At 41.0% G+C, this 15,082-nt stretch overlaps 1 protein-coding gene across 2 annotated transcripts in view; it reads right to left on the reverse strand.

Moving 5' to 3' along the window:
• Positions 1–11,792, reverse strand: part of CRISPLD1 (cysteine rich secretory protein LCCL domain containing 1) — a 46,187-nt gene extending 34,395 nt beyond the window's left edge. The window contains exons 1-2 of one of the 2 annotated variants that reach the window (XM_080381104.1): positions 11,557–11,792; positions 10,335–10,657 (exon numbers count right to left, since the gene is read on the reverse strand). In XM_080381104.1, the coding sequence (XP_080237230.1) occupies positions 10,335–10,592 (258 nt within the window). In that variant the 5' untranslated portion in view covers positions 10,593–10,657; positions 11,557–11,792. Of the gene's footprint in view, positions 1–10,334; positions 10,658–11,556 lie in introns of those variants that run through there. The other variant, XM_080381105.1, reaches the window with a different exon arrangement.
• Positions 11,793–15,082: the final 3,290 nt, after the last annotated feature.

The raw sequence follows: 15,082 nt of genomic DNA on the forward strand, positions 1-15,082 counted from the left end.
TCAGTTACGCTTAGGTGAGGCACTTTCATCTGTACCAAGGCTGCTGAAGGAAGTCCATGGAAAATAATGATAACTAGCACATCTGAAAAATCAGTAACTTGCACACAACTGAGATGCTTCCCTTCAGTTATTTGAGTCTGAAAAAAATGTGGCCTCCATACTAGCCCAAGGTCCCTCACAGCATACAGCAGAGTGACCACAAAAACTCAGGAGTACTGAAAAACCAGACAACTCTCCTTGAAAATACAAACCCAACCATACTAACTAGTAGTGATATATCTTTTAAGCACAAAGAAAGATGATAGTTAAAATTGTTATACTTTTCATTACCAAGACAGTTAGGCATCCAGTTTCCATTGGAGAGCCACTACCTGTCTAGAAATGAAATGGTAAGGGCCTTACATGCTACCATGCAGTAGACTGGAGTTTATAGAGCTTTAAACTGGGCAGAGATTCCTGAACAGAGCTCGAGGTTTCAGCTACTCTTTTGGAAAAGAGTAAAAAGCAGGAAAACTGTGGCTTTTGCCTGGAAACAGGAAAGCAGTATGAGGCCAAAAATATTGTTCCCAGACGCTGAACAAATTGCACCAATATTTGGAAGTATCTCCCTATTACAGTTTCATGTGTTTGAGCTTTTTGTGTTTAAAAAGTAAAACCAGGAATAGGAACCAGCAGACATGACTAATCACATTTAATTCTGTATGTACTCTAAGCATGTTAAAAAAAATCTTGCTGGAATATTCAGCTTGCCAGGGTGTTCTGAAACAGTGTATTTACTCTGCTACTTTTTAAAGGCAGTGCATAAAGACTTTCTATTAGAACATGACTAAAAATCATGTGTTCAATTCTATATTCTGACATGAATGGAAGAGACGCAACAGTGTAAAAGCTGATCTTGATTTCTGCATTTTGTCCATTGTCAAATTATGAATGACACACATTCATTACAAATAGTATTAATAAATATTTATAGCTAATTACAAATTAACCAGAGTACAGGTCCTTACTGCAAATCCTAATAGTGACTACCACAATAAACTAGCTGTAACTGATTGCTTTCATACAGCAGTTTCAGAGATGCTACAGAATTTCCTGGACTCTGAAGTGGAATTAGCTGCAGTATCTCAAATACATGTCACAGTGAATGCTTTTAGAATACGGCCACTCTGATTTGACGCAAGTGAACTGAACTTACTGCCGGAGACTGCCAACTGACAATATATGACTTGGCACTACTGTTAGAAACATGTTTAAATATAATCTAAAAAAAGAGAGCTGAAAAATGCATTAAAGGATTTCCTGACCATTTGCAGATCTGACAAGGAAATAAGGACATATATACTGTGATACGTATATAGGCAGCCAAAATTCTGGATTTAATGAGTGAAACAGCCTCATTTTAACAAATTATCTTCCTTCATAATAAACTAAAAATTGTCCTCTGTATCAACAGAAGATTGTCATCTCAATGAATCACAGAGCCACAGAATGGTCAGGGTTGGAAGGGACCTCTGGAGACCATCTAGTCCAATCCCTGCTAGACCAAGTTCACCTGAGCAGGTTGCACAGAGTCACATCCAGGTGGGTTTTGAATGTCTCCAGGGAAAGATACTTCACAGCCTCTCTGGGCAGCCTGTGTCAGTGCTCTGTTAACCTCAAGGTAAAGAAATCACACTCTTCTAACCATGACAGTCACTCTACTTATGCCAAATCTAAGGTTGAGGACTATATTTACAGATAACAGGATAAATTCATATCTAGCATTTCAATGAAATTATGCTAAGATAGATACTTTCTTCTCAATTAAAAAAATATCTGAAGTTAAAGAAGATTCCTAGGTGGATGACATGAAGATGACAGTCTACATGGAGTTACTTTTATAAATCTCATTGATTCTTTCTGTGTTTAGTTGCTGTTTTGTATTTACACTCTGATTCTGCTACTACTGATTAATTTTTAATAAACTTTTTGATATGGGGGATGGAGAAGTTCTCTGTCCTGTATTGTTAATCATTTTACTTTGGGAAGGCTCCCTTAAATTTTGAGACAGTGAGCCTTTCTGCTACTTTCCGCTTTCAGTTTCTTTACTTGGAGTTGCTTAGTTGTTGTTGGCATTACATCAATAAAAGTCATACCATAGACTTATCCACTTGCTTTCTTGGCCACTTCACATTGCACAATCCTTTGCTAAAACTGCCAGAGAGAATAAGAGGATAAGTCAATGTCACTGTGTTCTTTGATGCAGTGTCAGGAGCCTTTGAGCACAGGCAAAGAAGCTGAAGCACTTCCACCAGCCTTTGAAGTGGAGCAGAAAAGTGGAAAATCAGAGGGAAGGCAGGCAGGTTCACTCTGAAAAGAGCTGCTCTGTTCTTGGCACCCAAAGTGCTCTCCAGCCACTTAAGGGATTCCACAAACCGAAGTTCTCTGCTCAAAGGGAATGGGAATTGTTTTTAACCAAGAGTCCCTGAAGAGTTTTGGCAAAACGGACAAGATACACTAAACAGAGACATGAAAAAGTTCTGTCAGAAAGGTCTAGGAAATTTAACAGGGCACTTCTATTCAGCACAGTAAAATTCACCAAAATGTGTAAGTCCACCACAAGGCTTTCCTTTATGTTTCCTAATGCTGTTTCCATTCTCCTAAGTATATTACAGACAAAAAACCTCAGCTGGGAGCTGACAGATATGCATAGAGAGAGAAACTGCTACATCCCGACTTATGCAGATCATAGAATCTAAAAGCATCACAAAACAGCCAAAAATTTATTTCAATCCCTATTCAGTCTCTATCATGACATGAACAATGTTTTGCTATTATCCATGAAAAAGCTCTATCCACTAGTGGGTTCATATGATGCAAAGTCCAACGATTTGTATTTAAAACCAGCAAGAATTTGCCTGAGGAAAAATTAAGAAATTGATAAATACTTAAGAGTTGTTCTTAATTTTCCTCTTCTGAAGTCTCCATGAAGTTACTGAAACGGGGTGGGAAACCTTCAAGCCTCCCAAAATACAAGGCCCTATAGAAGTCATGGTTATCAACACCTTCAGCACATCAGTATCAAGGTTTTCAAACTAAGACCTTCAGAGCTATTATACCAACACAAAGAATAGATGTGGGTTTTTTTCCCCCCTGTGAACAAAATATGGATCTAATACTGCTGCCAGATACACATCCATAATTGTCCCTTACAATCATGCAGATACACAAAATAATTTATTCTAATCGGAACTTTTTAAAGAGGATCTCTAGAAGACTATTTTCTTCACAAGTTTGCAAAATAAAACTTGACATAAGCTAGGCACGTGATTTGCAGTGACATCCCAAGTTTGCATTTATTGGCAGGACCTAGTGAAAAGGAAAACTAAAAATAAATAAGCCAAGACTTCCTTTCCCTAGAGGACACTCATGTTCTCCAATTACAGCAATTACAAAATGCAGTGTGTGGCTAGGTGCCAAGAAATACCAGGTTGAAATGCATCGCTATCTATCAAGCTGGGAACCTGAACACCTTCAGTACAACAACGGGACATGCATGGAATGAGGATCTCACATGACCTATTTGACTTACTCATTTGTTTGGGAAAATACGTATGAAATCAAGGAATGAACACTAGAGGAATGGTTTAAAATGGAAGCCATTATCAATTCATTAATCAAAATGTTTTTTGTAAATATTGCTCTTGGTGGGTCCTTTCCTTTTGCAGTGTCCTTTACTTTTGCAGAGTACAACTGTCTGGAATAGAAAGGAACTAAAAATTTCCACTATCCAAATAATAATGACTATTTTTAAAGTGTTGACCATGATAATCATAAAAAAATTCTCAGTTTCTCAGTTTTCATTAATATGTTCACATTTATTAAGGTGCAATGCTGCCAATGAAATTACTGGGGATATAAAAAGTTTTTGAAAATTCAGTCCATGATACACAAATGATGCTTACAAAAAAAAAGACCAAGAGGTTAGGAAGTTGCAGGGTTATGGTGCCTAAAACAAGTTCTTCAAGTTTTACAATCTGGTAAGAATGTATTAATAACGCAATAAAACGCTTTCTAATGGAATAACAAAGAATAAGGCCTTCCACATCAATCCACACCAAACCAATGTACTGATTTCCTGATTTGGTCACAATCTTTTGTATGATACTTTTTAAGGGTTGGACTGATGGCAAGTAGAGTGCATAAAATTGTGCAAAGTCAATCCACCAAATAACAATTTTAACCACAGAAAGAAGGTACTGCCTAATATATATATATATATATATACATATATATATATACACCTTATATATTCCAAGATTATTACATACACGGAGAAGCATAAGACAAAGCATGATGGTTCACATTTTTGTCTTAAAAGACTAGGTCTTTGCCAAGGCTGGGCGGGCACAGGCAGCTCCAGCATCACGAAGGAGTACGCAGGGACACCACAGCAGCTGCAGAGCCACAACAGCACACTGCTCTGGTCAGACCTGACTATGCCAGCACCAGTTGGCTTCAGTTTTCAGTACTAGCTCAGATGTCTCTTCCATACAGATGTGCCCCAAGTGCTTACCTGGTGTGAAGGCCACACGGGTGTCAATGGCCCAGGGTGGGAAATGTTGAAAACATGGCATTTTATACAATGCTCTGATAAGCATTGTTTGGGTGCTTTGGAAGGGCAGCAGGGAAACGTCATCCCTCTCTGCTTTCTTTCCAATGCTGTTAAATTCTTGTACACACCAAAATGAAAGTGTACCTTACTCCTTTTTTTTTTTCTAGGAAACAACCATGTGCAGCATATGGCAGGATAAACATACACACAGCTTGCATCTGCCATAAATTTTCATACCAAACTGTTCATCACAACCCCAAGGAAGATTATTTTTTCTATTTAAGTCATAATGATGACAATTCAAAAACTCTCTCAGCACTGGAGCTGTCTAGGAAAGAATGATCTGACATGCAGTCATAAGGTCATATAAAGCCACGGTGGAGTTAACTGAATTTCTTGAACTACTGCTCCCTACAGAGAATCTTAATGCAAGTTCTCACACCAGAATCCTTCTATATGGAGAAAGAGACAGAAGGCAAGTAAAAGGATCTATATCAGACTTGAGAAACATTAGATGAAACTGAAAATATTAACAGTCTCAAATTTCCAGGACCAGACAATAGCCTTCAAGGATCTGGATGAACTTGATCATGAAACTTCTGAATTACTGTGTGGTACAAACCTCTCTTAAAATGGCCTCGTTACCACAGTAACAAAAAACAGCATGTGGGTGTTAATATTTCAAAATGTTTCCAGTAGATCCTGAGAAACTGCTGACTAAAACCTGACTTCCATTGGTATGATTTCATAGGACAAATTAAAGAACATTAAATATATGGATAATACTAATTCCTCCAATACATTGGGCTTTGAAGGTGTCAACAACATATGGAAAATGGTTAAGTACAATTAAGCTTTCTACAAAGTTCCTAAGTTATTTAAAATTAATAAATGAGTAAAATTAAGCTATCATGAGATAAAGAAAAAAATGAAAGACAAAAACTAGATTTAAGAATATGAAATCAGTTTTCAAACTCTCTGAAAGATGTGCCCATGGTCCTCTGCTATATACCTTCTTCACAATAACTCAAGAACAGGGAATGAAAAATGGTATTTACTATTTAAGGTAGTTAAAAACAAGACAGGAAAATAAAAGACAGGAGATAAGAAACTCGGTAACACTAAGTAACTGAAAGACAAAATAACAGATAGCATTCAATGTGAACACATGCAAAATAATGAGGACATTGCTGGAGATTACAGCCAACTATACAATGTACTGTAGTAAATGGACTCCTCTTAGAACATTGGAAAGATCTTGGAGTCATCGTGAATAGCTCTATGAAAATGTCAGCTTTAGTTTAGCCACAGTCAAAAAGTAAAAGAATGTTGGAAAATACTAGGAATCCAAAAAAAAACCCAAAACAAACCCCCCAACAACCCACAACTATATCAAGTTGCAGTGCTGCAGTATGCCATACCTGTCAACAGTTCGGTTTGTTCCCTTTGAATTAAAAGGAAAACAGTAGAACCACAGCAGATAGAGAAGGAAAACAAAATGAAATAGCTCTTCAGGTAGAACTGTTTCCAAGAAAGAGGAGCAGAACTCTTCAGCTCAAAGATGTGACCACTGAGGAAGTTTTTTTCTCACAGTAAAGAAAAACAAGATGTCAAATAAAAGAACAGGATTTTTTTCAGATCCTTTTAAAAAATCAAAAAGAGTACTTTTTCACATAGTGCGTGATTAAATTTATAGCGCTCTGCAATGATGCCATGGATTCAGAAAATACAAATGGACTCAAAAGCATTCACATTCATAAAAGAAAATTCCATCTGAGACTACTGGACACAAAAAGTACAACAGCCTATTTTGGAAATCCCTAAGCTGCTGTTTGCTGGAAGCTGGGGAGTTTCATTACAGCACTTTCTCTTTTCACATGCTCTATTCTTACTCTCTTACCCTAGGAATCCATTACTGCTCACCACCAGAGCCACAGTGCTTGGGAAGATGAACTTTTCATCTGGTAAGTTCAGCCAGACAACCATGAGAACATTCTGTTCATTAGACCAGCCTACTGTGAATCTTGCTGCAGCTAGTAAATTTAGGTCTCTGAACTGTGATAGCCCAGCACACTTTTTCTTTTTCAACGCGTAAAGAGGGACAGCATATAGAAAATCAGTAATTCAACCTTTTAATTTTCCTTATATGTTTTCCTTATATATTTTCCAAGATCTTATATGCTGGAGACCATTCTCAGAAGCTTTTCTCCTCTGCACAGCTTGAAGCAAAATGTGGCATTAGCCCTGTGGTTTCTTTTAAGAAAGAAGTCTGGACTTTGGAAAGAAGGCACATAACCAGTATCTCCTACCCAAAGTGTGGTTCTTCATCCCTCCTATTCCATAGCTATGCATTCCCACCCTCTTTTTATCAGCACTGCTACTCAGCTGATTCAGCCAGGTAGGGAGCCAGTTTCATGGCTCAGACTGGGAAAAAAGCTTTTAAATTAATTTTAAAAAATTTAAATCCGATTCTTTAAATACATGGATGACTCGCATTATCAACTCAGATACTGCTAGCAGCAGGAGCAGGACAGAGGCATTTCAGCCACAGCCGCCTGTTAGGTTAGCTTAGCTGCTGCACACCAACAGTGCAATGAGAGCACGCAGCCCCCACACACCCTTCTCCCAGCTCCAAGCACTCTTGGAGATCTTAAACTTCTCAGCTACATGACAGACTTCTAGAGAGACGGGTGTACCAGTGAGGCACCTGGACCTTGATCACCTTCATTCACATTCAGTAAGACATAAAACTTCACCTGCACAAGCAGAGCTAGCTCTGTTTACAAGGGAAGGTTTTACCAGTACAAGGGGCAGCTTACAGTGACATGACTGTGACCATAGCAGGTGATTTTTTTGCAGGCATGTCTATACTAATAAAGCACCTCAAAAGTAGACAAAAGTATTTCAGCTGTACTTATCTAGCTCACTAAGCATCAGGCAAATATTTAAAGGGACTGTTTCCCTATTCTGAAGCACTGGAACTCACCTTTGGTATCATATTGCAAGGATTTTTTTTTAGTGGTATGGGTCTATCTGCTGAAACTTTTTTTTTTTTTTAATTCAACATCTCTATTTATCCCCATCCTTTATTTTACCAAACATAGTCAAGTACAGTTTTAATTTTATCAGTACTTGGGTGTTTGAACTTTTTTGTCATTCACAAGACTGATCCAAAGGTCACAGACCCTTGGAAAACCAGATATATGAGTTCTTATTTCTTTATCTGCAAAAGCAGAACTTGTCCATCCTATTATTAATATGCACCTAGAAAAATATGTAAGTATCAAAACAGGCGTTTGTTTTAATTATGGTCAAAAAGCTAGCAGTAATAGTTACACAGCTGTATCTGTTAGAAGTTATGAAATGACAGAATGTTTATCTCTGCATTTTATTTCTTGCACATATGCTTTATGATAATGACCAGACAATAGTTTTTCAAAAGGAATCCTTTTGCACAAAAAAAATCATGCTTCCTTAATAACGTATCATTTCTTCTTCGCTATTCAGTCTGTGGCTCGACACCACATTTACAATTTTGTACTCAAATTTCACTCTTATTAAGCAATAAAACAGCCCTGATTCCATTGACACCTCATATAGAAAAGAAGGTGGACAATCACATAATCACAAACTGTATCATAAAACTATATGTTCAAACAATCAGAAATCCAGTCAGTTCTTCCTTCTGTTCAGGCAACCAAGGGCTGGAGGGCTCCCACTGTCTCCTAAACCATCTTGTCTCGGTTCCCAATACTGACTCCTGCCTGCTTCCTCCAGGTACAACCTCCCTTCCCACTCACTCCCAGGTTTAGTCTTTTTAAATAGCCTCTTAGCAAATTTCTGTGCTCTTAACCTCCCTCCATAAACTCTTGCTCTCAATTATTTCTCTGCCCAGAGAGTCACAGTTCTTCCCCTAACCACATCTATACATCACACGCCCTTCCCCTCCACACGACTGATTTCTCAACACCTTCTTGACCAGATTCTCAGCATCTCTCCATGCCCTTCTCATGGGTCCCCATCTCTGAATATGTATCCACCCCTTTGACCAGACCCTTTACATTCACAAATCCCAAACTCTTACCCACCCCAATCCCTGATTCACTTGGATACTAGGCCAAAACTGAATCCCACTCTCTTGAAAGCTGCTGTCCCATTCTGAGTAACAGGACATAAGAATATCTCCTTGACGTTAAAATCAGGGCATCCCTTTTCCATGCTACTTGTAGTCTGGGTCAGGGGTCATTGGAGAGCACAGAAAGAACAACAACAACAAAACTTGTTCCAGATGTAGACCTATCACAAAGTCTCAGCCAAAGTGTGTGCAGTGCAGGAGGAATCTTTGAAGAATATATATGTCAAAAATCTAACTCTGTTGAGTACATCCAGATTCTTTTTTTCCAGGATATATAACACAGGCAAATGTAGAAGGGATTAGGAACAGGAAAAGGCACATAACTAAGAAACAAAGCTACCCTTTTGCAGAATCTCAGGGAAAAGTTTTGTGGTATTTTAACATAGGAAAAAAATAGTCTTCCCTATTCTCATTGTAACAAGGTCTGAAAAAGTCACAACAAAACAAAGTTTAAGGATATGTGCAGAAAATTGTAACTGAAAGGGTTAAAAGGGTTTTAGACATTATCATCCCTTTTTTTGGAGATGAAATGTGGTAATTAATTCTCTGATAGCTCTTAGTCTAATATAGTAATGCTCATATAAGTAAACTTAAGCTAAACTACCTTTATTGATGATTTAAACAAGCATGGTTTCTCCAGGACACATATGCTCAGTTCAATCAGATCTCCAAGCTGAGAGGCATCACTCCAAACTGGAAAAGACACCTGCATCTTGAAATGTATTAATGTGATCCTCTGTCATGACCTTACAATGGAAGGTGTCAGGAAAACTGTGTAATATTTGGTATAGATAACCCAACCTACAGTAATGCTATTTCTCTGGTGTTTGGAAAGATAAACAAAAAATACAGTGTGGACACAAGAAAAAGGTTTGAGTTTTTCTGCAGAAACAAGAATACAGGAGAAAACTTGCATATTCTTGTCAGACTTCTAGACTTCTTAAAAGCTCTAATGACCTGATTTGATCTAATTAGCAAGGAGACATAGAGTTAACCTTGAACTATGGCATAAAATCAAAGTTCAAAACCATGGGAGATTTAAGGCTACTAATTACAAACCAAATATTGAGGCTTCTTAAGGCAAAAACACCAACAGAAATTATGTATTACATTATTAATCTGTTAAACACAGGAAACATACAGGACTCCAGTAACACATGCCAACTTAAACAGACTTTCTTGTTAGAGAGGCCTCACTTTGCTGAGAAATTCCATCCAACCTAGAAGCATGGGAGACAATCCATGTTATTTTAAAACTTCATAGTTCAGTACTCTTCTTAGATGGTAACTCCTTAGGCCATAATCAACTATTTTGCGTAATGCAGTTTTGGAAATTGGCCCCCAATACTAAGGAATTGCCACTTAAATTCTGAAAAGCTGTGAGAGATTAAACCTGTTAATATCAGTAGAACGTGACACTTGATTTGGACCACAAACAGGCATTTTTATCTCACAGTTCACCCCTGTATAAAAAAAGATAAACAAGTAACAAGTGCTTTAAATGAGAAAACAAACAAGCTAGACTCAATGTATGCTTGTTTATAAAGTGACAGTAACTATACTAAGAACATTTCTTTCTGCATGTCACTATCAGTTTTTCCTTACCATATATTCCATATTGGAAGCTGGTGGATACACCTGACCCCGTAATTTATTATGAAGATCCAAGATACTTTGCATATCACTGTCTGTGATAGCCCTTTTCCCTCTCTGCTTGGCGATCCACCACTCACCATCTTCATCCATGTACTTTTCCAAAAGTTCCTCTAAGCGCGTGGCATTGGGAAGAACCATTGCAGAAACTGCTTGAGCTATGAATAGCAAGGTAGTTACTCTGAGCCATTCCTGTACTACATACTTCATGATGAATGATCTCAAAACGCTCAGGAGTTAGCTCCAAGGCAAAGTCTGTCTTCCAGGTTTGTTGGCTGTAAATGCATAAGAGAGAGCGATGTAATTTGGAGGTTGAGGTATTGGCCTGTATGAGCTTATTATGCAACAAAACCTGTAGTCTGTACAGTTTGCCACTGTTGTTTTAGGGGGAGAAACCAGGGCGCAACATTTTTTACTCCAGCAAGTATATGCTATTGATCTGGGATGATAGCTTATCATCACCCTTACTAACTTGAGTTTGTTCAAGTGGTTGTATATGGCACACAGGCAGGCACAGGTCACTGCCTGCACGCCAGAAAGCAGGCTGCTCACATCTGCCTAAAGGGAGCCAGGCACCGAGGAAGATTAGACTGTAGATAAGACCTCCCGGTATTAGTATTGGAATTTAAGAGCAAAAAAAGTTAAAAGGCCTGCAGTCGTTGCCAAAATGTGAACTGAAAGACACAGTAAAGTTGGTATGAAATATCCCCTCTTGGTGCATTTCAAACCACGCCTTTGATTAAAGCTTTTGGTTTATGATTTCCAAAAAACTAATAAAACTAAAGGTATTCAACCAGGACAAGAAAATGGGGGGCGGTGGGGTTACTGTATTCACCAAACAAAGGAAAGCACAGAGAACTCTCAGGAAAAGTAGTGCCACTTGCAAGAATGCAACAGCCCGACACTGCCCGTTACACGACCGAGGGCGTCAGGCGGGGAGCCGGGGGCACCGCCTCACCCCGGGCGAGAGGCGCGACTCCCGCCGCCGGCCGGGAAGCACAAAGCGGCCAAGGGGGCAGAACCGGCGCCCTCCAGCGCGCCGCCCGCAGCCGGCGGCCCGGCCCCGGCCCCGCTCTCCGCGGGGACCCGCTCCCCGGTGCCCGGGTGCCGCCGCCCCCCGCCCGGCCCCCGCCGCGAGGAGGATGCTGCGCGGAGCCCCCACCCACGCCCTTACCGCTCCGGCGGCGGCCGCCTCCGCCCTCCGAGCCAGCTCCGCTCCGCCGCCCACCTCCTCGCCAGGCCCGCGTCGGGGCCGCGACCGGGGCCGGGGCCGGGGGTTGCAGGCGCGGCCTCGCCCCGCTCGCTGCGCCGGGCGGGAGCGCTGGGGGCGGCGCGGCGGGTGCGGACGTGTCCAGCAGCGGAGCCGCGGCAAGGGGCTGCCGCCGAGAGCGCCGCCGCCCCTAGGAGCTCCACGCTTCTCCTCCTGGCTCCAGCCCCGCCGGGCATTTATCGCGGGCGGCGGTGACGTGCGGCGGACACCCCTCCCCGGCACCCCCGCGGGGTGGGACGCGCCGCGCTCCGGGCTCCGCGCCCGGCCCCGGCACCCGCACCCGCACCCCCGCCCGCAGCCGCAACTCCCGTCCTCGCCCGGGGGCGGCGGAGTCGGCACCAGCGCCCCGGGCGGTGCCTGGAGCCCGCGGGCAGCGCGGCCCGGCTGGGACCGCAGCGTCCGCCAGAGGCTGGCCTCGGTCCGGCAAAAGCCGTCGGCCGGAGGAGGCCGAGGGGGTCCCGTCCCCTGCCGCCCCAGTCCGTGGGTGGCTGGCGAGGGGATGCTAAGCCAGCCCGCCCCTGCTGAGACACGGCAAAGAGAAAAAGCTGGGTGTTCACACACGAGCACCGCATAAGTCCGGGACACGTGAGTGTGGCTGGAGGTACCGGGACAGGAGTCCCATTAGGGATGCAGACCAGCCACACGAGACTTCCTTTACGAGGTAGAATTCAAAAGCTTGTAACCACTCGTTTCTGTTTCCAGCAAGACTAGGCATCAGATACGTACTTTTTGGCTGTATTTCCATCAAAGTCCTCTAGCCTGTTTGTTTTTTTGTTTTTTTTTTTAGTTTGGGTTGTTTGCGGGTTTTTTGTTTGTGGGTTGTTTTTGTTTTGTTTTTTGTTTTTTTAATGCAAGCAGATTGGGACAATGTTTCATTTATTTAGTATAATTTGGTACATTGAGGTAACAGCAGGATTGACCAGCTTCCAGTCTTCACAGGACTGCTGTACCAGCCTGCAAAGGTTTTCTGTATTTTCATTTTCAGAAACTGTGAGGCTGAGGTTAAAATTCATCAGAATCCAGCTGGCTTCAGACTGGCTCTACAAATGCTTCCAAATTTCATGGGCCCAAGAGAAACAATGCTGTGCAAGTAACACACTGCTTCTTATTGTACTCTCTTTCTCAGTTTTATTGTAATTTACATAAAGACTTTGAAACTAACCTGTCTTGCAGGATGCCATACCTAGCTACCCTGCTACTAACGCACTGTGATATGCAAAAATTGTTATGTGCTATATTGGTTGATCTTTATGACTTTTGCTTTGCAATGCTGGGAATTAGTCTTCTGCACCCAAGTACTGGGCACCAAACTTTTCCTAGCAAAACTGTGTGAGGTAAAATGCCACTCTGCAGCTGGATACACAGACTAGACACAATTTTTTTCAGGGTTTATGCACCAGGATGCCTTAACATCTGTAAATTTTGGTATGGAAGAATGAGCTTTACTTATGTGTGGTCTGGCCATCCTAAAGATTTTGAAGGAAGGGAAAGGAAACAAAGAAAGAAACTTGCTGGAGTCTACACGACAGATCTGGATTTTTGTAACACTCACATCCCATTTGTCTTGCTACATGGACTTCCATCCTTTTTAGACCTCTGTAGGCCAAGATGTAGGCTCTATACCATCAAGGCACAGCTTCACCATCATCACCTAGTAAAGAATATATGTCATACCGAGCCATTTATTCTGTATACAGGCACAAGTGCTATTCCATTATACAGCAGCAGAAATGGTTTGCTGTTATAGCTGTTAATGGTTGCACACAAGAAACTGAAAAATTCAGGAGTGAAGAAATTCATGGGGTTCCCGTCAATCCCTGGAAAGCACAGTAGCTGCCCTTTTCTGTCAGCTCTGGACATCTGCTGGGCTTCAAACAGAATATGGATCAAACGTCACCTTCCATTGTTCATTTTGAGTATTCAGCATACTTCTTAGCACTTGATCGTATTTGGTCTTTGTCAGATTGAAGACCTTATTGTATTGTAATGCAGGTTTACTAACACGAGAAGAGATAGGCCTCATTGAAATTAAGGGTTTTTTGTTATCAATTAATTTATCAGCAAGTGAATAAATCCTTTACACTCTGCGACCATGTCCTTTGTGTATGGTTTATGGCTGTATGATTTGTGACCATGTAAAAGTGTTGTGACTTCAACGAATGATATTTTGACCTATGTGCTCATTTTGTGTATGTAATTAAACATAATTGCCCTGATCTGTTGTCTTAATCAGCTTGGAGGAGACCCTTTTTTCCTTTTTTGTTGTTCTGGATTGGTTTAAGTCCTCTGACACAGAGGATATAACTGCCATCCATAATTTAAAATTGTTACAGCAAACAGTTAAGCACTATTACATCTCCTGAAATGAAACCTAACTGTTCTTCCTTCCCAAAGGCACATGCAGAAAGGGCATATGCAGAAAGACAGATTCAGTAACTGTTTTCTGAATAGCTGGAGCAACAACAACAGTAATTGAAAAAAAAGCACCCAACACTTGAAATAAATTAGTAAGGGGTCACCAAGTGCAAACTGGATGAACACTTGAGAATATGGTACTAAGAAAATCATAGAAAGGAAGATGTTTTGCCTACATTTTGGGTAGAAAATGATTTAAAGTTTAAGGGAAAGAGTACCTTCTGCTGTTTGAGTCTTCCTGGGGTTGAGGAGACAGAATTCCAGCAGTCTTTGTAAATAAACAAGGGTCTGAATGAAAGTTATTTTACTTCATCATCAATTTGTTTTCCTAACAGAAATAATACACAGGGCCCCCATGTGTGGATAATTGGGTTAAGAAAGAGTGACATCACCAAGTAAGAAAGACAGAAAAAAATACTTTAATACATATAAACATATATTTAGCAAATCTGCTAAACTACAAGTGCTTGGCTTTTAATTGCAAACAGAAGGAAAAAGAAAAATCCAGGCCATCTTTCTGTTGATTTTGCACATCTCTAGTTAATATACCTGCTGGTTTGCTGCTTGACATTGCAGTATCACAGCACTGCACTGACCAAAATGAACTATTAAAAAGTCTGATCCATTACAGGATGCTGTTGCCTTTTTTTTGTTGTTCTTCTTTTTTTTCCCCCTTCCTACAAAACTTAGACCTACAACTAGTGTTTAGTTGTTGCCTGGTCTGATAGGCAACTAATAATCATGGGAATATTTTTGGCCAGAAAAACCCGCTGTATACCCGAAGTTCAACCGCTGGAGGTGTATGTTACAGCACATTTCACAAACCTGCTGTCAGGCATGTAAGCTCCAGTGACAGACCTCTGCCTATCTGTCCTAACCATGTGGCAAATTGGTCCAGACTCCCACAAAAACAGCCAAGGAAACTTTTCAGGAGACATGTCTGTAAGGTGGGAGACCAGTTTTCAAATTTAATCTTCCTGCTGCGGAGCAGGCTCTTGAACGCTCTTTTGCTGAG

Source organism: Falco punctatus (assembly GCF_963210335.1).
Source record: "Falco punctatus genome assembly, chromosome: 3".
Lineage (NCBI taxonomy): Eukaryota > Metazoa > Chordata > Aves > Falconiformes > Falconidae > Falco > Falco punctatus.